General features: G+C 37.5%; 1 protein-coding gene across 3 annotated transcripts in view; it reads right to left on the reverse strand.

Annotated features, from left to right (window-relative positions):
* Crybg3 (crystallin beta-gamma domain containing 3) overlaps nt 1-27,619 on the reverse strand; it is a 106,663-nt gene that overhangs the window by 48,040 nt on the left and 31,004 nt on the right. For all 3 annotated transcript variants that reach the window (XM_090347565.1, XM_090347547.1, XM_090347555.1), the window contains 6 exons: nt 25,142-25,211; nt 15,542-15,972; nt 7,617-13,581; nt 5,694-5,738; nt 5,362-5,477; nt 3,464-3,611 (listed from right to left, as the gene is read on the reverse strand). In XM_090347565.1, the coding sequence (XP_090203691.1) occupies nt 3,464-3,611; nt 5,362-5,477; nt 5,694-5,738; nt 7,617-13,581; nt 15,542-15,972; nt 25,142-25,211 (6,775 nt within the window). The remainder of the gene's footprint in view (nt 1-3,463; nt 3,612-5,361; nt 5,478-5,693; nt 5,739-7,616; nt 13,582-15,541; nt 15,973-25,141; nt 25,212-27,619) is intronic.

The raw sequence follows: 27,619 nt of genomic DNA on the forward strand, positions 1-27,619 counted from the left end.
TCCAGAGTTCAAGCCCCACGATGGACCAAAACAAAAACAAATATATTCATTAAAATGCTTTACTTTCCTTAAAACACATAAAAAACAAGTAAATTTATGTGTTTCATTTAAAAAAGTTGATTTATGATATAATATACTAATAAGGCATAAGAAAATCACCATTAAAATATAAAACATATTTCCTTGTAAAATTTCTCTTCAAAAATAGCTAGAAATGTTCAGAGCAGTCACCTGCCAATCTTCAATGGTCTTTTGTATACTGTTAATAATAGTATTCTGGTAACATTATTTGAAATACGGCTATATTAATGTTCCCCTCGGGATCTGGAAACTTTAGCAGAATACCTAACTAAGTGTCTTACACAAACAAAGTTTCCTCCACATTGTGTTATACAAACAATGTTTGGGTGGTGACCTTTAAAAGGAAAAAAGCTAAGAGGCATTCTTGTCTACAATAATGAAGAGGAAATGGCACAGCAGTAAAAGTATAAAGACTCAACGAAAAACATGAAATTAAAAACATGAAAACATTTATTCTCTACTATCCTAGAAGCCTAGATTTATGTCTGAGCTGATAGAAGAAGGCTTCACTAAGTTCTGTCTTATTTTGGCTACTCACAAAAAAAGCATTTTTTCCAAGGTTTGTATACTTTTTGATGGACAAAGGCATCCAAATATAAGCAAAACCTAGCAACAATAAACAGTTTTATGCTAACAAAAAAGTCTGGGCTTCGTCCCAGGGTGTTCTAGACATGCTATACTTTGAAAAATATCTCCTGGTGTAATATGCAAGCCTAGATTATTACGATATTTCATAGGAAGCAGGATAAGTTTATATGAAGGAAAAAACATAAGATAATCGGTCTCCACCTTCAGTCCCTAATCTAACAACAGAGCTCCCTCTTCTTGGATCATTCCATTAGTGAGGTCACAACCTAAATACATTTGCTATGAGAAAATAATAACATACCTTATAACGGGTATCAAATGACAGTAAGTAAACACCAAAATTGGCAATATTCATTTGTTCTAGCATGAGAACAGAAGAAGAAATCAAAAGCATTCAACTCAAGATTGACTGTACTAGGCTGGGAGTTTGGCCTAGTGGTAAGAGTGCTAGCTTAGCATACACAAAGACCTACGTACCACATATACAGATAAAAGCAGGAAGTGGTGCTGTGGCTCAAGAGGTAGGGCTCTGGCCTTGAGAAAGCCCAAGGACAGTGCTCAGACCCGGAGTTCAAGGCCCAGGACTGGCAAAAAGAAAAAAAAAAAAGATTGACTGTATTGCTCCCTCCTCTCAAGTATATTTGCTGAGCAAACAAGAACCTAGCATGGAATGTTCAGAAGTGAAAAACTGAGGTATCTTCCATCTCTATGCATTGCCCAATGCAAGACACTGAGAAAGTACCATCTTCTAATGGTATTAACATTCTGACTACTGCAAGGAGAGTAAAGAAAACTAAGATGATGAAACAAGATAGAGTTGTCACGAGCTACACAAGTTTGACAGAGGGGCAGTCATCATGAAAACAAAACCAAAAACACAAACAAAAAAATCCCAGCTCTCCATGGGACAGTTTTGATAGGCAAATCTGAAAGGAAAAGAAGCAATGTGATGCCTGATTCTTATGTTGTAAAATACTCAGGACGATGCTGATGCTTTTTCTGTTCAATACTTAATAGTTTATTGTGCCTCATTATCAAATGTAATTAGCCTATTGTAAACATAAACATGAGCATTAACACTGTAACTAAACAAACAAATAACAGACACAAGAAAAGGGGGAAAACATGAACTATATTTTCTTATATTCTTAGCAAGTGGTGGATATGTGAACATTGATTCACATATCTATGCTCACCAGACTGAATCTGTTTGGTTTTCTTCTTGTTTGATTTTAGAGGAGTTAGAAAGGGCAGGAGGTGCCAACTATTGCTCATTTATTTTCCCCCACTAAGCTTGGCATGGCGCCTCATAGTCACAAAACTACAAGTTGCACAAATCCCCAGAGATTCCAGCAACAAACAAATTTAACCTTTTATGGACTTTCTAGTAAGTTATCTAATTAAATGAATACTCCAATATGCTTTTTAGACCTGATTGGGGGTCACAGGTTAGATCCTTCCATGGTAGCAAACACTGAAGTCTCCACCTTAGCCATCTTCATTTTCTCGCAGTTCCACCAAGCCACCCATGTTCACCTCTGTACCTGACAGAGTGACTCCGACAGGAACCGCTTCACATCTCCCACACTATCTCATTCCTATTTATTCTGCTGGACTCTTTATTAGATGTCTCCTGGTGAAATGCCTCTAGGAAGTGAGGTGACTCTTCCCTGAATGATCCTATGGACTTTCAGAGAACTTCCTAAGTCATTTAGTCAGATGATGCAGCCCCTTTTTCTCCAGACTTCAAGTAAACTGATAGAAGGAACCATATCTCATTCATCTTCCCATTTCCCAAGTTCACTATAGTTACCAGGTTAACCAACATACATATTTCTTAGAGACATAGCTGTCTGCTGCTTGGATTTAGGTAAAATATAAGCAGACATGGCTTTATAGTAAGTTATATTTCTATGAGCTATTTTTCATTTTTCTGTAGATTTTATTATTATTACTGCCAACTGCTTGTACAGGAGTATTTCATATTAACACTGACCAATGGTAATGACCAAATCAGTATAAGGTCCACTTCAGTTTATAGTTTTCATCTATATGAACAAAATCTCAAATATGTAGTTATGTGGGTATACACACAAATCACTTATAATGTATACTCACACACATATATATAAATACAAAATATGTGTACAACAAACATGTGTATAGGCACAAATTTTCTATCATGTTTTACATTATTGTTCAAAGAAATCTTTTTTCTATCATGTCTTACATTAATGATAAAGTAAATCTCAAGAACATATTAAAGATTCTGCCATTATCTAAAATCTTTATCACTAATTCCTAAATCATCTCTCTTCGAAGCCACCAAAAAAACCTCTAATAAAATGTTTTATTGTATTGGAAAATCTTCAGTATCTTCAATAATATTCTACTAATATAGATTATTATTCAAGATATACCTTTACTTCCTTTCCACATATTTCTTTCTCTAATGTCTCAACACATACACACACATATACACATAAACATTCATGTAACACAAGACTATACTAAGATATATTTGGGAATACCTGTTTATCCTTCAAAAAATTTCCTGGAGAATACGATTCTGATATGTTGAATACATATATACCATTTTATGAACCAAGTTGGAAATACCATTGTCAATTACTATTCATTCAAGTCCTTCATATGCCCAAATTCAAAAATTATTAGTCGGATGATGTTTAATAGTTTAATAAGATTAGCCACCCTAGTAAGAATTGCTAGGCCACAGTACAGTTTAAATATATGACAAATAAAAATTGAAATAAAGAACATCAAGCTTTGTTACCTTCAAGATACGTTTGATAGAACCTAGTGCAAAGTTTCTTTGTGGATGCTTTCTGCTCTGAAGAAACCAGTCACGAGTTAATACTTTTTCTCCTTCTTCTATCACACATTTCTGACCTTGGAAATGTGGTTTCTCGTATAAAATCCAGCTACACAAACAGAAATGAAATTATCAGTTATACTTAATTTTCTAAGAAATGATGTATGAGACAAATGATACTTAGGAAGCTATGCATCATTTTATCTCTTTGAAGTTTTTATTTATTTTATTTTTTTTGCCAGTCATGGGCTTTAGCTCAGGGCCTGAGCACTGTCCTTGGACTTTCTCAAGGTTAGAGCTCTACCACTTGAGCCTCAGTACCATTTCTGGCTTTTTTCTATGTATGTGATACTGAGGAACTGAACCCGGGTCTTCGTGCATGCTAGGCAAGCACTCTACCATTAGGCCAAACTCCCGGCCCTGAAATTTTTATTTTTACCTTTTTTTTTTTTTTTTTTTTGGCCAGTCCTGGGCTTGAGCTCAGGGCCTGAGCACTGTCCGTGGACTTTCTTAAGGCTAGAGCTCTACCACTTGAGCCTCAGTACCATTTCTGGCTTTTTTCTATGTATGTGGTGCCGAGGAATCGAACCTGGGTCTTCATGCATGCTAGGCAAGCACTTTAACCACTAGGCCAAACTCCTGGCCCCTATTTTTTTTTTGTCTTTTCTTTTTTGGCACTGGGGATCGAACCCAGGACGTTGCACTTGCTAGGCAAGCGCTTTGCCACTGAGCTACATCTCAGCCCATGAAGTTTTTATTTTTAATTTTACTTTTTTTTTTTTTTTGCCAGTCTTGGAGCCTGAACTCAGGGCCTGGACACTGTCCTTGGACACATTTTGCTCAAGGCTGGCACTCTGCCATATGAGACACCGTGCCACTTCTGCCTTTTCCTGTGTATGTGGTACTGAGGAATCGAACCCAGGGATACATGCATGCTAGGTGAGAACTCTACCACTAGACTACACTCCTAGACCCTGAAGTTTTTAATCTGTGCTACCTTGCAATCTTAGGATTATATAATGATACATATGAAAAGAAAAGATATGAGGCTAACTTAAGTCAAGCACAATATCAGTAAGAAAGGAATAGTAAATAAACAAGGAAATGAAAATGCTAAGCACAGTCTTACAATGTAAGCCTATTACATACACATATATTTTATACATACATATATGTACATTTATTGTACATGTTAAAACTACACACAAAGCTCTCTGTTCAAAATATTATATTAAAAATAGTCTAACAATCCAAGTTATACTTCTTTCCTAATATTCCTCTTCTTGTACTCTACAGACATATGTTCAATTGTTATTTTGTATCAACACAATACCAAATACTACTTACAGGCTGAACACTAACCTAAAGCTAACGTAAATGCTGGCCAAAGAACTCTAATTCTGGTATGTTCACAGGAGAGGATCTATATTACAAATGATTCCATCCATTTTTTTAGACAAAAGAAGTTCTTGAGTGTGTTGCTTACACAACTGATTCTATGTGGTCTTCTCATTCATTAGAATCTTAGAAATCCTGAACTCATTTTCAAAGCTATGTTTCAACTTGAAACATTCAACTTGACTTGCTAAATCCATTTGACTAATACTACACAGTTAGGACTTAAAACCTCCTGTGGGACTCAGGCACCAAAAACTGCCCATATTTTCTTTTAGAGCAAATAAAAATTAAGTTATAAAACATTAGTGTCTCTAAAAATTCCAGAGAACAAACTAGAAAACATAATAAATTAAAGAATAATCAATAAAGAGAATATGACTTCACTTAAAAATACAAAAAGCATAAATGTAAGAAAATATACTTAACTTTGGTATGCTATAACATTTCAAGAGGTTTCTTACCATCCCCTTACAACTTTTATTAGTACCCCATTCGGAAAAGACCATGCTGTTGCATCAGGAATAGTACAGTAGATCTCTTGTTTATAGTTACTTCCATGGAGATCATAGATAACCATCTGCAATATATAATAGGTAGGCACAATAACTAATTTTAAAACTGCATTTAAAGGTAGAAAATAAAATATTCAAGATACCATATTAGCAAATATTACTTAGGATATTAAATCTTTATGTTGAGAACAAAATCATTGTCTTCACTCAGAAGAATTTAAACTCCCCAAGCCTAAAAGTACCCTTACTTATCCACCTATCTGCAAAAAGGGTATGCTTACCTTCCCAGGCCGTGGATTACATCTTAGAGTTTGTCTGTCAATATTCTGAAACAAAAAAAGGGGAAGATGGAAGGCTTAAAAAACATCATGTATCTCACATTCTTAGCAATCATAACAAATCCAACATATTACAAAGTTACTGAGTGATCATTAGGAGTAAACTGCCTCTCTAAATACAAGAGAGAACTGCAAACAATAAAGGAGTAACATGATGTCACTGCTTTCAGAGCATAGCTAGAAGCAAAAAGATGATCACACTCAAAACAACTGTAAAGGGCTGGGATGTAGCTCAAAGCGCTTGCCTAGCAAGTTTAATGTTCAATACAGAGTACAATAACAACAACAACAACAAAAACCAAACCCCCAAAACAACAACAATAAGCATTCTAAAGAAGGGACTATGTTAAAAAGGGACCAGTAAAAAATGAAGAAAACATGCCAGGTTAAGGTTCAACATGAAGGTGAGGCAATGGGACAGAGAGATTCAGATGAGGGCTCTTGGAGGAAGTGCTATCAAGAGACTCTTTAAAACAAGATTTCAGGGCCGGGAGTCTGGCCAAGTGGTAGAGTGCTTGCCTAGCATGCATAAAGATCAGGGTTCCTTTCCTCAGTACCATATACATAGAAAAAAGCTGGAAGTGGTGCTGTGCCTCAAGTGGTAGAGCCCTAGGCAAGGACAGTGCTCAGGCCCTAAGTTCAAGGCGCAGGACTGGCAAAGAAAAAAAAAAAGATTTCAGTAAGTGTCAGATTTGGATGAGAGCTGAAAGAGAAAAGAGAACTAGAGTGAGAATAAATCAAAAGATAGGGAAATAGCAAGTAGCCAGAGTATCAAGGAAATATAGGGCAAAAGAAACAGTGGGACTCATTCAGAGTGAAGTCCACTGAGGACCATGAGACAGGCATTTCTTCAAATTCCATAAGTTATTCCCAAAGGACTTTTCCTTTCAAGGTACTAGCTGGTATGCAAGTATTACTATTGCTACTATGTTCCATGAGCTCAGGAAAGCAGCCAGAAAAGGAGGTCCCAGTTTTAAGGTGGTTTAGCATTTCTAACCCACCAAAAAACACATAACTGAAGTCCAAAACATTTCGAGTTGTATGGTTTTGGACCTTTTTCATCAACTTAGGCTGTTCAGGTCCTGCTTTGTCTGAGCAACATCTCCAACTCCAGCAAGAAGCTGTCCAGTAAATACACAGTTTACCCAACTGAAATTATTTTTAGGAGACACAGAAACTAAATGGACAATGATCATTGTTTTCCATGTGCTACACTGAGAAATTCAGAATTCTCTAATTTAACTTAGTTTGAACAATATAAGCCAAGGACTGGGGGCATAATTAGCTTCTCTACTATGGATTTTAAAATCCACAAGTAATTTTATTTCCTTGGGGTAGCAGTCCAGCTGAAATCTTATTCATTAAAATAAATAAAATGTGTACAATCTCAAAATACTGATTTTAAAAAAATCCTAATCCATAGGCAATAGGTTGGTTATAGTACATACATAGCATGAAACTACATGTAAGATAATATATTTACAGTCATTGTTACAAGTTTATAATGTATTTTTCTATCTTGTTTTATATGTATGTTATATAACATTCAAAAGGAATTTTTTTCTTGATTGAGAAAAGGATACAAGTGCAAAATCCACAATTTTGATAGCTGAAAATTGCCAATTGTTTTGCAATACTTTATTATATTGGGTCTCTTATTTTTCTTGGGCTTTTAGTTAGCTATTGAATGAAAACATTAGACACTTTCGGGTTTTAGTTGGGATTTTACATAGCTTGCATTTTAATTCCTTGGTTCTTTGCTGTTTCTATTATTTTAATAAATGTTATAATATCAACCTACTAAAAAAATAAATAAAATCCTAATCCAAAGTTTTGTTTCAGTAATTAATGACCAAAACAACTTACCTCCACATACGGGCTCAATCTGCCTGAGTTGTCTTGAACTGGAAAATATTGTGACACTGGCTCCTGAAAAATCCCACCAAATCTGGCTTTTTCTGAGGAATTTTTGGAAGTCTGTAAATACTGATGATAAACACTCTTTAAAGAAGAATGCAATCTAGAAGTAAGGTCACATTTTTGTAAGAAGGAAGCCTTTTCTGACCACAGACCACTTGACAGAGTAGAGGGGGCAGGTTCATTTGGAGGCATATAAGAACGTGTAGAAAATTCATTGCGTCCCTGGTCTTCATCTGGGTAAAATGGGAAGGAAGGGTTGGGAAGGTGGAAGGTAACACGCTCCCTCCTTTGAGCTCCCAGGCCTTTATTCAATGCTTCTTCCTCATCCTCGTCTTCCTCAACTGCCTGCCTATCATCTTCATCAAAATTCATCTTTAAGCGCTCTGATACGGACTGGAGAAGTGATAAAACGGAAGAGGGCTGGTTGGCACTCTCTCTTGATTTTGTGGATCCGTGGTGACCCGGTGAGATCTCACTGGACAGAATGTCCTCCTGTGAACTGTCATCCTCATAAATGGGACTCAAGGCCAAGGGATAAATTTTGTACCTCTTGGCCTCCACGGATAAGAACATTTCTGAACTATCACCATCATATGTCTCACCTAGCTTAGCTTCTTTTTCAAAATGCTGTACAAGGTCAGTTCGACTTTCTGACCTTTCACAGGCCAGGACTGGCACGCTGTCCTCAGACACATCAGGAAATAAAACAGACTGTGTTCCTCCTACTTCTGCGGAAGCGTATTTGTCCTCATCGTGCAGGGGCTCTTCATATAATATAGTAAAGGAAGAATTCTCTTGTTCATCCTGAGAAACAAAGGCTAAGTTAGATTCGCCCCCTTCATGACTACAATCTAGTTCTCTTCTTTTGTCATAAATGGCAGTAAGCGACACAATTTTGTCAAGCCTTACAACTCTTTCCTCAGGTTGAAAATCTGGCATTGCTAAAGCCGGGTAGCCCTCATAATCTTTACTTAATGTAGGTGACTCATATCCCCTGAAATGGGAGGCGAGCCTGTCATCGTGCAATATCAAGCCTTCCCTTATTCCAGTAGGCTCTTCTTCCGTTTCCCCAACACTTGCTTCTGCACACGCTTGAGGCCTGTTTACGGCTTTCAATCCAGGAAGCAGAGCTTCCATGTGCGTCTCAATCCATTCCGGTCTTGTTCCATGTGCTTTCTCAACCTCTACCTCTGTGGGGAGTGCTTCATGTCTCCAAATATTCCTGTTAGAATCATCTGGGGATGTTATTTCCATTTCTGCCTTAAAAGGCATGGATACAATTTTTCCAGTAGTCTCTGTTGCATCCCACTGGCCTCTTTTTTTCACTCCCAAGGAAGCAGGTGTTATCTCCTTGTGTGGTTCTTTCACTCCTGACACAAAAGGTACTATGCCAGTATTCCGAATAACTTCATCGGCAACGAATCTCTCAGTCTTTCCAGTATCTCCTTGGGCATCTTGTTGGCAAATATCTACGGCTCCTAACCCAGCAGGCATGACTTTAGTTTTGTCAGCATCTCTTCCAGTGTCTTTTGGGGAAATATCTTCCACGTGTAATTCCAGACATGTCACTTCCTCATCCTTTGGGTAAGTATCTTCCACTTTGAGTGTAGTAGATATGGATACAGCCTTCACAGTGATCTCATCATCATCTCTTAAATAGATACTTTCCACTTCTGACATAACAGGTGCCATGCCTGTCTTGCCAACATCCCCTTCTGCATGCTTTTGGTAAATACTTTCTATCTCTAGTGTTACAGGGGCCACCTCAGTCTTTATAATATCCCCCTCAGCATCTTTCTGGTGAACCTTCTTCACTTCTGACAAAAAAGGCATCACCTCAAGTTTGCAAGAATCCCCTTCAATATTCGCCTTATGATCTTTATCCATTTCTAAGGTGATAGGTAATCTCTCGGGTTTTTCAATATATCTCCCCTCATGCATTCTGTATACTTCTCCCATTTTAAACATGTCAGCTTCTGGCACACTTTTGGTAACATTAACTTCAGCATCAGTTTTATGTGCTCGGCCAGCATCTAACGTAAGAGGGGCTGCTTTGTGTTTTATAATTTTTAATTCTGCATCTTTTCTGTTTGTTTTCCCCATTTCTAATATGGATGGCAGAGACTCCATTTTTCCTACACTTACTTCATTATCCTTTCTGTGTACCCTTCCTATTTCTGACATTGGAAGGAGCGTGCTTTTACTATGCTCTGGCAAGCTTTTGTCAGATATACACACAAGACTATCAGACAAACTGCTTTTGGAGGTGCCAGGAACATTGTCATCATTCACAAGTGGAGGCCATTTGAACTTCAATACAAGAGTCCCTGTATGCTCCTCCCCGGTTTGATGCTTCTCTGTGTGCTCTCCCTCTGCTGTTTCCTTACAGTCATCATTGACAAAAAAATGTGTTTGTACCCGGTCGTCAAGCTCTGGATGGTGCATGTTTTCAGCTTGTAAAGCTGTATCTGATTCTTGTAAATTCACACTATCAGACTGTCCAGCTCTACTTCCAAGAAGTTGGGTTTTTTGGTAGGGAACAATTTCTCTTCCTTTAATTGACTCTGTGTCATGAACTAAGTTACTTATGGAGAAGAATTTACTTAACCTTTTATTTTCACTAATTGAATGCGTGTTTTGATTTACTGTCTGTTCTGATACCAAGAAGTCTCTAACTACGTCACGTGGCTTCACACTATTACTATTCAGAATCTTTGAGGTATGAGCCTGAGGTTCAGAATCCCAGGTGTCCTCAGTATCTTCAAAATCATCATCTATTAAATTTTCTTGTGCTGAATAAATAACCTCATTGACTAATTCTCTAGCTTGATCTTCTATGAAACAAGATACACTCATTCTATCAAAATCAAAATGGAGACTTGTCTCACCGACTGCATGGGAAACACAGGCCTTTTCTTCTTCTTCTTTGACTTCTGACCCACTTGCCATGCCCTGCTCTTCCAAACAGTCTTTAGGTTGGATCCCTGTCACTGTCACTTCTGATGGGTTTTGCTCGGGGATGTCTTCTTTCAGGGAATGGGGATTCATTATACCACCTGTGGTTATATGCTCCTGCCAGGTACCAACAATGTGTTTGTATTTTAGCTCTTCCCTCACAGAATTCAAAATCTCCTCAATCAACGTGTCAGCCTTGTCAATGAGTAAACCACTTTCAAGGACCAAAGGTTGGTCATGTGCTCTTCTCCTTGCTTCTAAATGCTCAGCACAAGTTTCAGAATCCTGCTGGTGTGAGCTGTTAACTGTCGCCAGAGCTCCAGCAACTGCTCCAGTCTCTGCTTCCATGGGACGATCAACAGTTGGGAAAGCAAGTGGTATTTTCCCAGTAGGAATCTCAAAGTGTTCCTGATGTGAGGTCACTTCTGCCCCTATTGGGATAGTTGTCTCCAATTCCAAATAAGAGCTATCAGGGTCCCGCAGGTTAGTTATGGAAGCATCTTTGTGTGTGAGATCTGTGATCATTTTCACAGAATCAAAAGTGCTAGGGGGATCATGTGAATTTTGAACTGTACTACAATCCTCCTTGTGCAGACAGGAGGGAGATTCAGTCTCAGTACCATCACTCAGAAAATGGGTATCTGCTCTCCTCTGAAATGAGGCTGGCTTTTCTGATCTCAGTACAGAAGGCACATTAAAGAAGCTTGAGTCCTCAGATACAAATGTATCCAAACTGATAGCAGACCCCAGAAAAGGTGTATTTGTTTCTATAGTGTCAATTTTTTGGAACTGTGGGGAAGTAATAGTTAAGTTTATTTCTGCCATTTCTGAGAGAACAGTACTCTTTTCAGTCCCACAAATATTCCAAGATTGACTAACAACACAAATGTTAGCATCCCGATTCTGTGCTATATCCTGAGTGCTTTCCTTCTGACCAGGGTTGGGGAAAGTCTCAGGCAAATCAGTTTTGAAAACAGAAGTAAGACCGTCAAGGGCCTCTACCTTGTTTCCCCCTGTACCCTGATGTTTCTCTTTAATTTCTTTATGATCCACTGATTGAATAAGTTTGTCATGTGCATTCGTTAAAGAAGTTAATTCTGACAAAACAGTCTTCACTGTCTCATCTGCAGTTTCTAATGGAGAAGAAGAAACGTGAGCTGGAGAAGTGTCTCTGGACTCTGTATGGAAAACAGCTACATTGGACAAAGCTCTTCCAGGAGCACTGTGCTGACCGAGATGAACCTCAACTTCTGATGGGATGTGATCAGTGTTCGTTGTTTGGGGCTCTAAGGAAACTGAAGCAGACTTCATTATGATGTCCCTATTTGTTTCAGTGTTTGAAGGCATTAACTTTGCTTCATGAAATGAAACAGAACAGTGATCCTTAGAGAGGCTTCCAGGCCTAAAGTTCACAAGTGGCACCCCAATTGAGTTAGTGATTTTGGCTTCAAGATCTAGGGGACACTGAGATTTTTCAGCAACAGGAAGAACTTCCTTGGATTCAAGAATTACAGAGGATACATGCTGAGGATGAGGAGGAGAACTCTTCTGGTCTGCAGCCTCCACACAATTTGCTACATATTCCTCTTGATACTTACTAGGCTGATGGGAAATATCAACCATGAGCACAGAAGATGCCTCAGTGTTTAAATCAGGGGTATCCAACTCACTCAGCAGATCGCTTCCAGAAATAAAGGTGGGTGGTGAGGTATTAACATTTTTATAGTTGTGGTTAGTAAGTGATTTTTTAGCATCAGGCGATACTTTGGATTGTTGTGGATTCTCAGAGCCAACAGGAGATTCTGTTCTGTGATTTCTGTTCATTTCCAAATTCAGTTCAGGCATTTTCTCTTCTAAGCATGCTACAACTGTTGATTCCCACTTCGTGGAATTCTGTTCATTTAGTCCCTTACTGTGAGAGTTTTTGTCATGTGTTCCTAAATCATGCCTTTTGGCTTCCCTTTCAAATAACTGGCCAATATCTTTGGGTAGTGACTCAGTTCTGTCTTCTGGAGTTTTTACATGAAATGACATGGTGGGTTCAGCACCTGAGGCACTTTCTGTTTCCTGCTTGATTTCTTTAACAGGCACATATTTCTGTGAGTCTTGGACAAACAACTGGCTTCCTTCATTTACAAGTCCTGTGTCTGTCATAGCATGTCCCTGGAGAGCACCAGTGCTGACTTGATTGGCAGCCTCCTCAGAAGAGTTATGTGCAATGTATTTGTCAGAACACTTACTCTCTGGCAACTGCAGATCTCTACAACTAGTTGATTTATTTGAACGTTGCAGATTTGCGCTTTCCAGTTCCGTAGTGTCACTCCCATCAGATGCACTACAAGGGAAATCCAAGGCAGGAAGTCTCAGCGATTCAACATGTTCCTCTCTTGGCACCAGTTTCCTATCACTTATCACAGAGCTGTTTTCTCTGATGGTATTTTTTACTGTTTTTTCTGTTTTCCGCAGAAATTCTGGACTACAAGGGACTTCACAACTCTGACTTCCTGTCACCAATGCTGAACATAAATGGTGTTGTAAGTTAGAGTCTCCAACAGTGTAGCTGGAGTTAGTCACAGACTGATTTCCCTCAGGAGCTCCAAAGTCATTTTTATTTAAAGCATCCTTAGAAGAAATAGTATTCTGGAGTTCTGGATGGTTCATCACACAGTTTTCTGGGTTGAGATTTACATTGCTACAAGCAGACTCTACCAATGGATCTTCAAGAACGCATCCTTTCTTGGATGCATCTGTGTTGCCTGATGCCAATGGCACACTCTCTGCCTCAGTTTCACCTTCAGGGCCAAGATGTGTGTCTGTACTGGAGTCAGAACTTTCTCTGCCAAAGGGACTCACAGTTTCCAAGATGGTCTGTTGCTTCAGGTATTTCCTAATTTGTCGAGGCCCTCGATATGTTGCATACGTTACTGAAGGGCTCCCTTGTTTACTGTTGGTTTGTCTATGAAAAGAAGAGAACAGCATAGAGTATCAGGAAATAGAATTAATAACTCAACAGTAACCCACAGTAAAGTGCATTTTTTAAATACTATTTGTTTATCTGTGTTAATTTGGGGAGAAAGTCCTAGAATGTTTCACCTGTATTAATTTCAACTGAATAAAGAGTTGACAAACACCATGACAATGTCAAGAAAGCGTGGATGTTTAGGTTCTGTAAAGAAATTCTTTTTTACTTGATACATACATCTACAAAAGTATCTAGTTCTTAGTATTCACTATATATATATATATATTAAGGAAACAATGACAGAAATCTCTTCAAAAGCCTCTCTCAACTACTGTAATGAATATTAAACTACTTGGGTAAATGCAAAAATCAAAACCAGAAAGATTTCTGAAAAGAGTAAAGAAACTAGCTACTTAAGAAGTAGAGATCAGAAAGACTGCAATCAACAGTTGCAGGCAGAGGCTTGCACTTGTCATTCTAGTTATGTGGGAAATAGGTGGATTTCAGTCCAAGCTGGCCTAGACATACATGCGAGATCCCATTCAACAAAAAGATTTTGATGTTCTCAATATACAACTTCCTCTAAAAAGTTCACCTTTGGTAGCTCTTTTGTGAGCCATGCTGCTTTACTATTCTTTATAGAAACATCATTCCATGTCCAGCAAGAGAGAGGCTAATCCTAACCATCAGTTATGTCTGTCATATACTTCATAAATTTTAGCTGAAATAATTTATTTCAAACCACATAACTGCTGACTTCTAAAATTCTAACAACCACTCTGGTAATACATTATTGCATCCATTTATTTTTCACTGCCCATTAAAGCTAAATGAAATAAGGTAAGGAAAGCATGGTCTTGCTAAAGGGGTTTTGGTTGTTTCAGATTTCAGGCCAGATCAAAGAATTGTGAAACGAAGCAATTAATCTTATACAAAAATATTCAGGAAATCAACATAAAAGAAATTGGTGAGGCCCCATCTCAAGCAATGGCTGCCAGCACATTCCTGTTATCTCTGCTGAGTAGAAAGCACAATGACTGGGCACAGAGGCTTACGTTAACCCCAGTGCATGGAAAACAAAAGTAGAGGATCAGATCTCAGGCCGAGTTGGCATAAAGAAAGACCCTACCTCAAAAATAACCAATGCAGCTGGGCACCAGTAGCTCATATCTATAATCCTAGCCAGTAATTCAATTCGGCTATCTACACAGGAATCTACGTTCTGAGAACTGAGGTTCAAAGCCACGCTGGGCAGACAAATCTTGAAACTCTTCTCACCAAATACCAACAAAAAGCTGAAAATGACAGTGTGGCTCAAGTAGTAGGTCATCAGCCTTGAGTGAGAAAAGCCAAGCGAGAGCACAAGGCCTGGAGTTCAGACTTTAGTACTGACACAAATAAGTAACCAGTACCAATTAAAAAAATAAAATAAAAGAAAGAGAAAGGGCTGGCTCATGTGGTAAGAGTACCTGCCTAACAAGCATAAGCCCCTAGTTTAAAAGTGTTCCCCTATCCCCTAAAAGGCATTAGAAGTAGCTAAAAAAAAAAAAAAGCCCCAGATGACATGTAACAAGTACAGGATCATATCATCCTTCAAGTAGTAGGAATAGTACACAAAAATGTTCCAATCTCTTAACTAATAAGGATTCAAATTTAGGCTTATAAGCCTCAAAATCCAGGTACCAGTGACTCACCTGTAATCCTAGCTACCCAGGAGGCTAAGATCTGAGGGTCCCAGGTTTAAAGTCAGCCTGAGCAGGAAAGGCCAGAAAACTCTCATGGCCAATTAACTATGGAAAACAGGAAGTGGAACTGGGGCTCAAAGTTGTATAGCATGAACCTTGAGCAAAAAAAAAAAGCTCAAGGATCCCACCCAGGCCTTGAGTTAAAGCCCCAGGGATGGGACTTGGGGGAGGCAGTTAGACCAATTTGTTAAGTTTTGTTTTAGACTTACTTCAGCAAATCAGTGGTTTCCTGGTCACTGTCATGTGTGGTATCCAGAGAAAAGGTATCTGAGAGTTCTGTTGAGTTGGACTCTTGTTCTTCCACTGGATTTGACTGGGTTCCCAGTAAGCCACTGAAAGTCTCTTTCTCCTTTTTCTTCTCTTCCTCATGAGAGTTACCAAGAGGCTGTGAATCTTTCTCAGTTTTATCATGGTCATCTTTAAAAGAAGCTTGCTTCACTTCCCCAAGTGATGATTTTCCTGAGATATTGAATAAGTTACCAAGAAACTGAAAAAAGCTTTCTTTTGGTTGTTTGTCACTTTCTCCTGTTTTGGAATCTGAAGTGATATTCGAAAGGTCATTTGGCTTTCTGAGATCTTCCTGTGTGGGAAGAGCAACTGGCTTCTCAACATGGTTCCTCTTATCTTCATGTTGGAGAATCTGAAAATAAAACAGACATCAATAAGTGCCATCATTTCTAAGATAGCCTCGATTAACTGATAAATAGTTACCTGATAGAATCTATGCTGGAAACCAGTAGCATGTCTGTGAACTACACTGATGGCTTCTATTCCTTCAGATACTTTACAATCTATGTCAAGTACAGTGCATTTTGAACTGTGACATTAAGTTAGTGTCACAACGGAAGAAGTACAACACACATGAAGACCCAGAGCAGGTACAGACAGTCCAGATTTGGTATATGTGAGAGAAGTAAATAAAAGATGCTTCTCAGAAAGAGTGAACCTACTAAAGGGGACCTTAAAAAATAACTATAGGAAATGTGTTTGAGCAAGGTATCAGTCTCCAAAGAATTTGTGTGAGGAGGGAGGTTAGGACACAAAAGGAGAAGTAAACAGAGATAATGGATAGATCATGGCAAACATTATGTGTCTTTAAATTGACTGTTTACTACACAGCAAATGGGTTATAAGTCAGGCATTTTACACTGACAACATCTAAACAGACCTCACCATTTCAACATTTTCTTGACCCAGAATACTATCACTGTTTGAAAATTTTCCCTCATTCTGATAAGCAAGAACAGTAACAGCATGAGACAACTGAAAGAAAAAGCCCACTGTGACCCCTATACAGCAAAACATGAAGTTTTGATTAAAATGTTCCCATAAAACACAGAAACTAGCAGGCATTTTTTGTAGACACTAGACACTTTCAGAAGTGCATTTGACCAGATCATAATTAAGTTACAAGTTCACCACCTCACATTGGTTTGGTTACTTATGTATAAGCAAAACTGAGCTTCTACAGTAAAGAGCATGCTGGCATTGCACCTCATTGATCTGGGATTTCAAAAGGCTCCTGGCAAACATCCCTACTCACCCTGCCTTCCAAACATGCTTGCTCACATACTGGAAAATGGAATGCACGTCCAACAGAATCTATCACCTGTCATGCTCACGAGTCCTTATGAAAGGAAAACTTAAGTGTGAGTCACAAAGGCTCAGAACAAGGAGGTAAAATCACCTTGGGGCACATGATAAAGTGTGTAGAAGCTAATTTTCAATAGAGCAAGAGAAACATCATTATAATGGTGTTGGTCCACCTCATTCTATGTTTTAAAAAAGCCTTACCACAACTCAAATTGGGCATATGAAAAAATGGAGAAAAAATGTAGATCCTGTTAATCCAGCACAATTATTTAAAATAAGCAGTAGTCTTTATGTTTGTTGCAATCTCAGGTGTAAGAGGATATTTTTTTTCCTCTACATACTAGGAGACTGTGGCATAAGCCTTTACATATGAAATGTTACTGGCCTTTGAGTCATTTCAAGTCTCACCTTTTATAAGTTTCAACTGTAGTTTTAATTCCAATTGCCTTCCCCCTCACCTATACATTCTTTGGCTCATCACAGGCCAAGCTGTTAGTCATTGTCTGCAGAGCCCTCTCCTCATTCCACAGCAAAAAACATCCTCACAATTTGATAGAAGACTAATCAGAGAGTTGACATTTGCAGAGTGCTTTCCCATCTGGGAAAGACACATTTGTTTTTCTTTTAACTATTCTATTTAGCTTGGAATTTCCAGCCACACTATTTCTCTCTGGATCCCTGAACTAAGACTATAACATGGATACAAGTGTTTTTTTTTTTTTTCATAACAAGAATGAGTAAGCTAAGGGGTTAGTCAATAACATACAAATATTTTAAAAGCTCTTTAGAGAACCACAAAAGTGTTTTATAAAATTGTGTGATGATCTGGGCACCAGTGTCTCATATCTATAATCATAGTTTCTGTAGTAGATTTGAAGGTTAGTTGGATAACAAAGTCTGTGAGGGGGGTGGGGGGACTTCTTTTTTTTTTTTTTGCCAGTCCTGGGCTTGAGCTCAGGGCCTGAACACTGTCCTTGGACTTTCTCAGGACTAGAGCTCTACCACTTGAGCCTCAGCACCATTTCTGGCTTTTTTCTATGTATGTGGTACCAAGGAATCGAACCCAGGTCTTTGTGCATACTAGGCAAGCACTCTACCACTAGGCCAAACTCCCAGCCCTGTGCGACTCTTATGTCTAATAAATCATCAAATATCTGGAAATAGAGCTGTGGTCAAGAGCCAGCTTTGAGAAAAAAGGGACAGAGCCCAGGCCCTGAGTCCAAACTCCAGCACCAACACCAAATTAATTAATTAATTAAATTAATAAGGTAATGATCTAACAAAGAGATCAAGAGAACCTGGAAATTACATTTTGACTTAATTAAAATCTTCCTGTCAAAATACTATTTGACTCAATTATTATTTTATTCGACCATACCTATCAAAGCACATTTTCCTCTCCAAAAGAAGACATTTTTAAGAGATATAACTTTTTTAAGACATTACTTTCTCTTCCCTCTCAATTTTCAATTTCTTTGATATTCTAGAACTCTATATTGTACTTTACAAAACACTTTTCAGTTTCTTTAAATGTCTCAAGTGCTTCATTTTTCCCTCAGGTCTCATGAGAAATGTCTAAGTAAGTAAATCACACTCAACTAGAAAAGCAAAGGCTCCTAAATTTAGAAACAAAAATGAGTTGAAAAGAACAGTCCTATTCAACCTACAATAAAATCTGCATTTAAGTTTGATTTAACAGCAGCTGCTGCTTCTGCTTAGCCTAGAAAACAATGAAGTTCAGCCTGCCAAAGGCCTCAGGCTTTTGTCTACCTAACAGAACTGTCTGAAATTGTTCCAAGGCATTTGTAGAAGGAAAGCACTCAGAATTCCAGCACACATTAACAACACATTAATCCCATTTATTTTCCAAGACCCTGGTAATTTGTCATATAATCAATGAAGGATACCGATAAAGGTATGAGCCTTAAATTTTTTTGCCTTCATACTCAATATTTTGTATTGCAAAAGTATATGTAAACTTCAGAAGTGGTATGTAAATTAACTAGAAAAAAAACAGGATAAAAGCTGTGTACCCACTTTATTTGACTTTGCTACCTGGTATACTGTATATACATTTATTTATTTGAAATAGGAAAGGGAAGGGGAGAAAACAAGGACTGGGAGGGGGTAGGAGAAGGAAACCGGGACAAACACATGAGAAGGGGTATCAATGTGTGAGAAGTAATACACCTACTACCTGACAAATGTAACTGTAACCCCTCTATACAATAATTTTTAGAAAAAGAAATAAAAAGAAAATACAAAAAAGCTGGGTACCCAGCACCCCAGTTTGCATATGTGTCCTTTGATTTGAACTATTTCCTCCTGTAGTAACTTTACAGTTACCTTGAGCTCCAAGAACAGGATTCAGGGGCAGGCATCTTGTGACAAATGGCAAATTGTTCCTACAAAGAGTACCTCCTTATCATATTGGAGAGAACATCCAAAAGTTATATCACAGCCACCAGGCCCATACCAGTGTATACTATCCCTGCTATTTTATATATATATGTATATATATACATATATATATGTATAATATATAAAAGTGAAAAAATTATAATCATTTACCAAGGCTATTCATTTATTGCAAGATTAGTTTCAGTGTTTCACAAAGAAAACATTTGATGCCTATAAATTTGATTACCACTTCTGATTGTGAAAAAGCTGAAGAGGTTCAAAAAGGAATGAAGAGGTACTCAAACTCAGAATATGAAATATAATATGCACACATCGAGTATACTCCTTGTACTACACAGCACTACAGTTTCAAAATCCAGCATCATTGTATACATTGAACTACATTATAACAACTACATGGTATAGAACTCTTTGTCAATGAGAAAATGTTGAGCTAAAATTCTCCCCTTTCTATACATGTAAAATATGATAAACAATGGTATCAAGGGAAAAAAACATGGCTTGAATGAAAAATGTTATATACTCTCAATATTTCATCCTATCTTGCATTGGATTGACACTTCTTAATTTCACATGTGTATCCACAGAAACATTATTTATAAATCACTGAACTTCAAAAGTTTAGAAGGCAAACATAGATAGCACCATAGTTAGAAAACAGAAGCAGCATTCTTCCAACCAAGTGTCAGCAAAAGAAGACTCAAGTCTCAAGGGAGACTGTTCACAGATTGTCTGAAAAAAAATCTCAGAATGTGAACACACAAGTTACCAGTTACAGCATTTTTAAGAGCAGGATTGTTTGGTAGAGACTTTTTAAATGGAGTAACTGAGCCTGGCTCTGTGTCTATTCCAGTTAGATGATTTTCTCAACTTTCTAACACTACACCCATCAAAAAGTAAAAAACAAAAAGCCACAAACATTCTAGAACCTATTTGAAAATACTGAAATTATTAGGCAGACTGAATTGGAGCCACCAAAGGAGCAACCACATTCCAGAAATGACTGGAATGTTGATTACCATCAAGTCTCGGAACATCAGGCTGAAGTCCAGAGCCATAAGACCAGAAGAGGTCACTTTAGATGACTGATAGGCTAAGGACTTTGAGAACCATTTGCATGAAAAGTTATTCAGCCTGAAGAGAATCAGTGAAACAAGTGGACAAAAAAAATTAGCCAGAGGTAGAAAATGAAGCAAGGAAGCACATCATAAAAGTAACGATAACCCAAAGATAAATTTTGGAAGAGAGAGAGCAAGGCTTAAAAAGTGAACTTTTTGGGGGGGATATATTGAGTAAGAACTGAAGTGGAGAAAAAGCTACTGAGAATGGTCACCAGTGAGCCAGGTTAATGGAGTAGTGCATGTCTACAATCTCAGCTATGCAGAAGATTAGGGCAGAAAAATCAACTGACCAAAGTTAGTTAGGGCAACCCTATCTCAGAATACACATGCCCTTCCCACACACACATCCTGAAGACCACTTCTCATTTGAGAAGTATTTAGTTAATTAACTTCCAGTATTAAAAAAAAGGAGAAAGAAGAGACATTATAGTGAAATGGAATGACATATTGAAAGGCAAGGAAGTAAGACTCGTAAAAATAAAGATATCATTATTTGTAAATTTACGTATGCATGGGAAAAGCAGGGAGGAAAGTAAAGAAGCCAATGAAAGTGGAGAGTTGGGTAGAGACAAGCCAGGAAACGTGATAGGCAGGAAGCAGGGCCACCAGTACCACTGGCCCACAGCATGGTCATACAGGTCTCAGACGAGTTAACCATGAAAAGTGAGAAAGAGGTGACTATTTCTCTTAAACAAGTCATAGGAGACAGGCTTTAGCAACATACTTTGTTCTTTTTAAACAAAGTGCATGTACATGCTAAAAGGATAAACACAGTGGTAAAATGTAGGCTAAACATCCAAAAGTTTCTCCAGCTAGATACAGAAACTTGAGTAACATAAAAGAAATATATATTACACTAGATAAATATTGGTGTTAGAATTAGCTAATCAGACTTAGTGTCAGAATTAGTTAAACAGAACAGTACATTTATGCAACATAGAAAGGATATTTTAAGAATAAGAAATTAATGATGTCCAAAGAGACCTAAATTATAACTGTAATTGCTTAATTTGTTATAACAAATTTGCACTCAACTTGTCAAATGACCATCTCTGATACTTTGATTTGGTAGATCAGGGCTAAATAGACATAAAAAGATACATAAGTGTATAATAGTACATAGAAGATTATATAAAAGATATTTTATTTATTATATCCTAGGTATATAAACAGATATATAAGTATTATATGGTATAGATATAAATGTGCTATATTATATATATTATACATAATAGACTGTAAATATATGTAGATCTATACATATGTAAACCTATATGTAACTTATATAGAGATTGTCTAGATAGGTCTATAACATATTAGATCTGCATATTCAAACTCTCAATATAGATATAAAAGTTATATATCTCTGTATAACCATACATATATATGTTTGTTCTTCATAAATCTTTTTCTTATCAGAATCATCAAATTCAGCCTAGAAGATGGACGTATAGAAGGAATGTCAATTCCCAGTGGAGTTCTGTGTTTCAGGAAAACATTCATTAGAAAGAAAAAAAAACATGCTTTGTTGCCTCTTGCTAAATAAAAGAAGGCCTTCAGTCTAGACTGTTCAAAATAGCAATATAGTAAGTGTCTGCTCATTTTTTTTTGGATAATGTATGGAGGGATTACAGTTACATTCGTCAACTAAGTAGATGAATTACTTCTCATGCACTGATAACCCTTCTCATGTTTTTGTCCCTATTTCCTTCCCCCAATCCCCTCCCAATCATCCTGTTTCCCCCCTTCCCTTTCCTATTTCAAATAAATAAATAAACATATATATAAAATACCAGGTAAAAAAAGTCGGATACAGTAACAATATGAGATTAACCATAAGGCTTGCTCACTTTTTTAAACCGTTTCTTTCTCCTGTAAGGCACAGAGCTGGCATTACTAAAATGCATATTTTTATTTGATACCTGATAGCAACAATCCTGAATAACTATGAGTATATGGCTAAAAGAAATCCTACCCATCAAAAGAAAGGTGTAAAGAAAAAAAAAGTGGGAGCCAAAACATTACTCGAGAAAGACAGCCATGTTCCCCTATGTAAGTAGCCTAAAAGTTCCCAAAGAGTAAGAGAAAGAGTTTTTTGATGGTGAGTGGTATTTACTTGAGAGGTTCAGATGACTGGGAATAAAAGCCTGACTTTGTCCAAGTTGGAAGACGTAAGGTTCTTTTCTTAGTGAAAGTGCAGCTGAAATAGTAGACCACAGGTACAAGGGAAGTAAGGAAACTTTGTTCTTCCAAAGGAAGAGGCAGCCAAGAAAGCAGGAAGGGTTGGTAAAGTTCCAGAATACAGAGCTAATGAGGAGCTGAATGATGGATGGACAGGACAGTTCATAGCCAAAGAAATTTAAGAGTTTAATATCTCAGAAGTAACAGAATTCTGTTTCATTTTTAGCATTAAAAGTGAAAATCTTATTGGTATAGTACCTCACTTTGTTATTTGATATACTGAATTTATTTGTATTTGAATATTTGAAATTTGATAGGGAAGGGGGGAAAACCAAGACGGGTGGGGGGTGTCGGGGGGGGGAGGGAAACGGGTACCAAGACATGTGAAAGGGTATCAATGTATGTGAATTAATGCACCTTCTATCTGGCAAATATCATGTAACCCTTTTACTAATTACAATAAAAAAATAAAAATAAAAAGAAATGCAAATCAAAACAACTCTAAGATTCCACCTCACTCCAGTTAGAATGGCCAGGATCAAGAAAACTAATAACAACAGTTGCTGGAGGGGATGTGGCCAGGAGGGATCACTACTACACTGTTGGTGGGAGTGCAAACTCATTCAACCACTATGGAAAGCAGTGTGGCAGTGCCTCAAAAGGCTAAACATAGAACTCCCCTATGACCCAGCAATTCCACTACTTGGCATTTACCCAACCATCCAGAAACAAGGACATACTAAATCCACTAGCACAACAATGTTCATTGCAGCACTATTCACCATAGCAAAGATATGGAACCAACCTAGATGTCCCTCAGTTGATGAGTGGATCAACAAGTTGTGGTATTTGTACACAATGGAATTCTATGCTGCTGTCAGAAAGAATGACATCGCCCCATTTGTTAGGAAATGGAAAGACAGAAAAAATCATATTAAGTGAAGTAAGCCAGACTCAAGGGAACTTAGGCTCAGTGGTTTCCCTCATTCGACATAATCAGTAGAAACCTTGGGCTCTACTAGCAGAGATCTGCAATAGAGCAAAATCTTGATACATAAGGCCATATAATGTGAAGCTAATTGAAAGGACCTCCAGGATAGTGAAACAAAAGCCATATAATGAATGATTGTTGTCCTTAATGTACTATGTTGTCTCTTATCTCCTTTGCTGTCCCTTGGTTATCTCATATTGTTATAGTATCTCACTTTGTTATCTGATATATTGAATTTATTTGTATTTGGATATTTGAAATTTGATAGGGAAGGGGGGAAAACCAAGACGGGTGGGGGGTAGGGGGGTAGGGAAATGGGTACCAAGACATGTGAAAGGGTATCAATGTATGTGAATTAATGCACCTTCTATCTGGCAAATATCATGTAACCCTTTTACTAATTACAATAAAATAAAATAAAAAGAAAGAAAATTGTACAAAGAAATAGGAAGAAAAAAAAAAGTGAAAATCTTGCCAGATACTCATGGCTCATGCCAGTAATCTTAGTTACTCAAGAGGCTGAGATTTGAAGATTATGGTTTGAAGACAGATCAGGCAGAAAAGTTCATGAAACTTTATCTCTAAGTAACTACTTCAAAAACCTTGAAGTGGAGCCATGGCTCAAGTGATAGAGTGATAGACTGGAGTTCAAGCCCCAGAAAAGAAAAAAAAAAAAGTGAAAGGCAACTCTGGTCATTTAAAGCCTGAACAACATGCAGAACACTATAGGAAACATAAAATAGTTAGCCATAAGGTTAACAAAGCATTTTCTGCAGAAGTGGAAAAGGTGAATGATGAATACCTAAGATGAAATCCAGGCATTCAAAAGGCTGAAGCAGGAAGTTCTGAAATTCAAGACCAGGCTAGGCTATATAGTAAACTCCTATCTCAGAATACCACCACTACCACAAACAACAGCAACGAAAAGAAGAGGAGAAAAGGAGGAGTATGGGAAGAGGAGAGAGAGGATGAGAGCAGAGAAACAAAAAAAAGGGACCATGCATGATACATAATCTGATTTTGAGACTAAAAACCGAAGTACAAAGAAGTTAAAGATGTCTACTGAAGAACATACCCATGAGACAGTAGCAAAGCAGAGGCTACAGCTAGCCTTCACCCTGCCCTCCCCACAAACTGAATCCCACTTTACAATGGCAATGTATATCCTGGGGGATTGGATGTCTACAGAAACTAATAATTTTGTGCCCTTTTTTTGAAATGTAAAATTAAATGTCAGATTTTTAAAAGAACAACTGTTTGGTCATTAAAATCATTTGCTCAGCATTATATATACCACAAAATTAAGAAAAGTAAGGAAAGAAGGGAGGTAAGAAGGTTGAAGAGGGTGATACTGACCAAGATGCATTGCATTTATAAACTGCTTTCTAATACGGTACCTCTTTTGTACACCTACATAAAGATAATTTAAAAAATTAAAAATCTGCTCAGTATTACCAACAATAATACAATATTATTAAATTGATATTATTTGAAAACTGTACCTTTACTGCTTCTGATGTTGACAGTACATTTTCCTTTTTCTGACTTGTGCTCATCAGCTCATTTTCAACACTAGGAAAAAAAAAACATTTCCTTTGAAATTAAAATAATTATTTAAACTCATGCAAATTTTATATTTGAGACAAAATGGAATAATTTGTCATCTGTAATACTTAACAAGCCCCGAATAAATGGTTAAGCTAAGAATATGATGATTTGAATCTCTAAACTGAAAAAATACACTCAAATATGTACCAAGGCTTTGGAAACATTTGAGTTAATAACACTCACTGTCTTCTTCACTGATAATTATCACATCACAATAGCAACAAAGCTGAACAAAGCAATGCCAGGGTCCAGCTGTCCTAACCTTGGAGAGCTTTTATTTATATCCAACTTCTCCACAGCTTGCTATTTTCCTAACACCAACTCTGAGTGCTCTCTTCTGCGAGTCATTATAAAGATGTAGTTTCATCTGGTTAATTCTGGGAATACCGTTTTCTAGAGTGCCACTTTTAATGCCCTTTATGCAATAATATCATAGATGACTCAAGAGTTACTACTATAAACTACTCTGGCTGCCAGGCACATACATATATTTAAACCTAAATATTTCTACTTGTGTTTATGTAATTTTTTATTCTCTACTCTTCTTATCCTGTACCAATTAAATAGTTCCCCTGTGAAGATCATCACTCCTCTCTACAACTTGTGCTTTTAGCACATAAAAAAAAAAGTCTCTGAAGTATCCACTCTGGTTGGAGAAGTCTAGTGTGCTAAGTTTAACAACACAGATTGGTTTTAAGTGCCCAATGCACCAAGGGTTGTTGGGTCCAGAGGATGCAATGGCTTCTGTCTGCTCAGTTAAGGGGCATCAAGGAGGCCTGGGGCAGAGTTTGCAGGGACTATGATTTTGTTTGTTTGGTCTTTTTTTTCTTTTGAACCATGGCATGGTCTATTTTGTTTTTCACCTTAGACATGGGACAACCAGGGGTGATTTGAAAGAGATACAAATGCGACCAGAGGTCAGTGCATGGCAGACTGTGAAGAACTGGATCAACCTGTTCTAAAATGTGATCCTCCTCCTACCTGCAGTGGAAAGACTTCAGGACCCTGAGGCTCAGACAAGCAGAGGACTATGACTCCAATAGAGGCAGGGTCAGGACTGTTAGAGCAGTGGGAGGGAAGAAGGTCAAAGCCTAAGCAGATGGGATGGGGAGGGAAGAAACAATGTATGCTGCTTAGATTTTTCTACTCATAAAATCCAGTGCCACTGTGCAGAGAAGACAGGATAGCACTGGTGCCAGTGAAAGATGGGAACATAAGACAGCCAGTCAATTTTTGCTATTTTAAGTGCAATAGGTTACTTTTTTATTGTCATAGCCTAACTTTTGCCATAAAGTTGCTTACAACTCAGGTGATTTTTTAAATTAGATGTGCAATCATATCAAACCATTCATGCTCAAACTACAGCAACACGTGTGTGTGTGTGTGTGTGTGTGTGTACACTTGTGTATGTATACACATACACATATAGAGGGAACACACACATCTTATAAAGATTTTTGGTGTAATTAATATTGAAACTGATTTTATAAGTGAATACTATCATGACAATGTGAGTAATCACTGAGGAGAAAACATCTAAACATACAAACAAAACTTAATTTTAGTACACTAGCTCTTGCTTGAAGATTCACTTAATATTCACAAAACCATCTATAGACCCACTGTCAGTGAGTCTGTACAATACACTGGTAAAAGTACTTCTAATAGGAAATCTGTACTGGACACACAGCTCTAGGTTCATAGAATTAAAGCAGAAAGGCTTTTTAAGCAGCTATAATTACATCCAAGGTCAAACTACACACACCCCAAATGCCAGAAAAAGCATAACAGTAATTCAGCAGGTGCGTCTACAACTGAGTACCTTAAAACTGTAATCATCAAAAACATTACTTGCATTCCTTCTAAGTCTCTAAAATGTATTTTCTATGTTTAGGGACCATGGGATATCATTGCTAAAACAAACAAGGTATTTTAAACCTCTGGATCAGGCCAGGAACCTTTGACATATACCTATAGCCCAGCACTGGAAAGGTTGAAACAAGAGAATTATGAGCTTGAGGCCAGCCTCAGATACTTAATGAGACTTTATGTAAAAAAGAAACAACATAAGAAACCTTAAAACTATAGTTTCATGCTGACAATTATTGTTCTAGGAGCACCATCTTTTTAAAAATTTTTATTGTTAGGGTGATGTATAGAAGGGTTATAGTACAGTTACATTCGTCAGGTAGTGGGTATATTACTTCTTGAACATTGTTACCCCGCCCCATGATTTTCTCCTATTTCCCCCCCCCACCCCTTCCCACTCATTCCCTTACCATCCCTTTTTTCAAATAAACAAATAAACTTATATACAATATACCAGGTATCACATTCAGATTCAGTAACAACATGAGATAAACCAAAAGGAG

The sequence above is a fragment of the Megascapheus bottae genome, chromosome 1, assembly GCF_031878675.1.
Source record: "Megascapheus bottae isolate mThoBot1 chromosome 1, mThoBot2.hap1, whole genome shotgun sequence".
Lineage (NCBI taxonomy): Eukaryota > Metazoa > Chordata > Mammalia > Rodentia > Geomyidae > Megascapheus > Megascapheus bottae.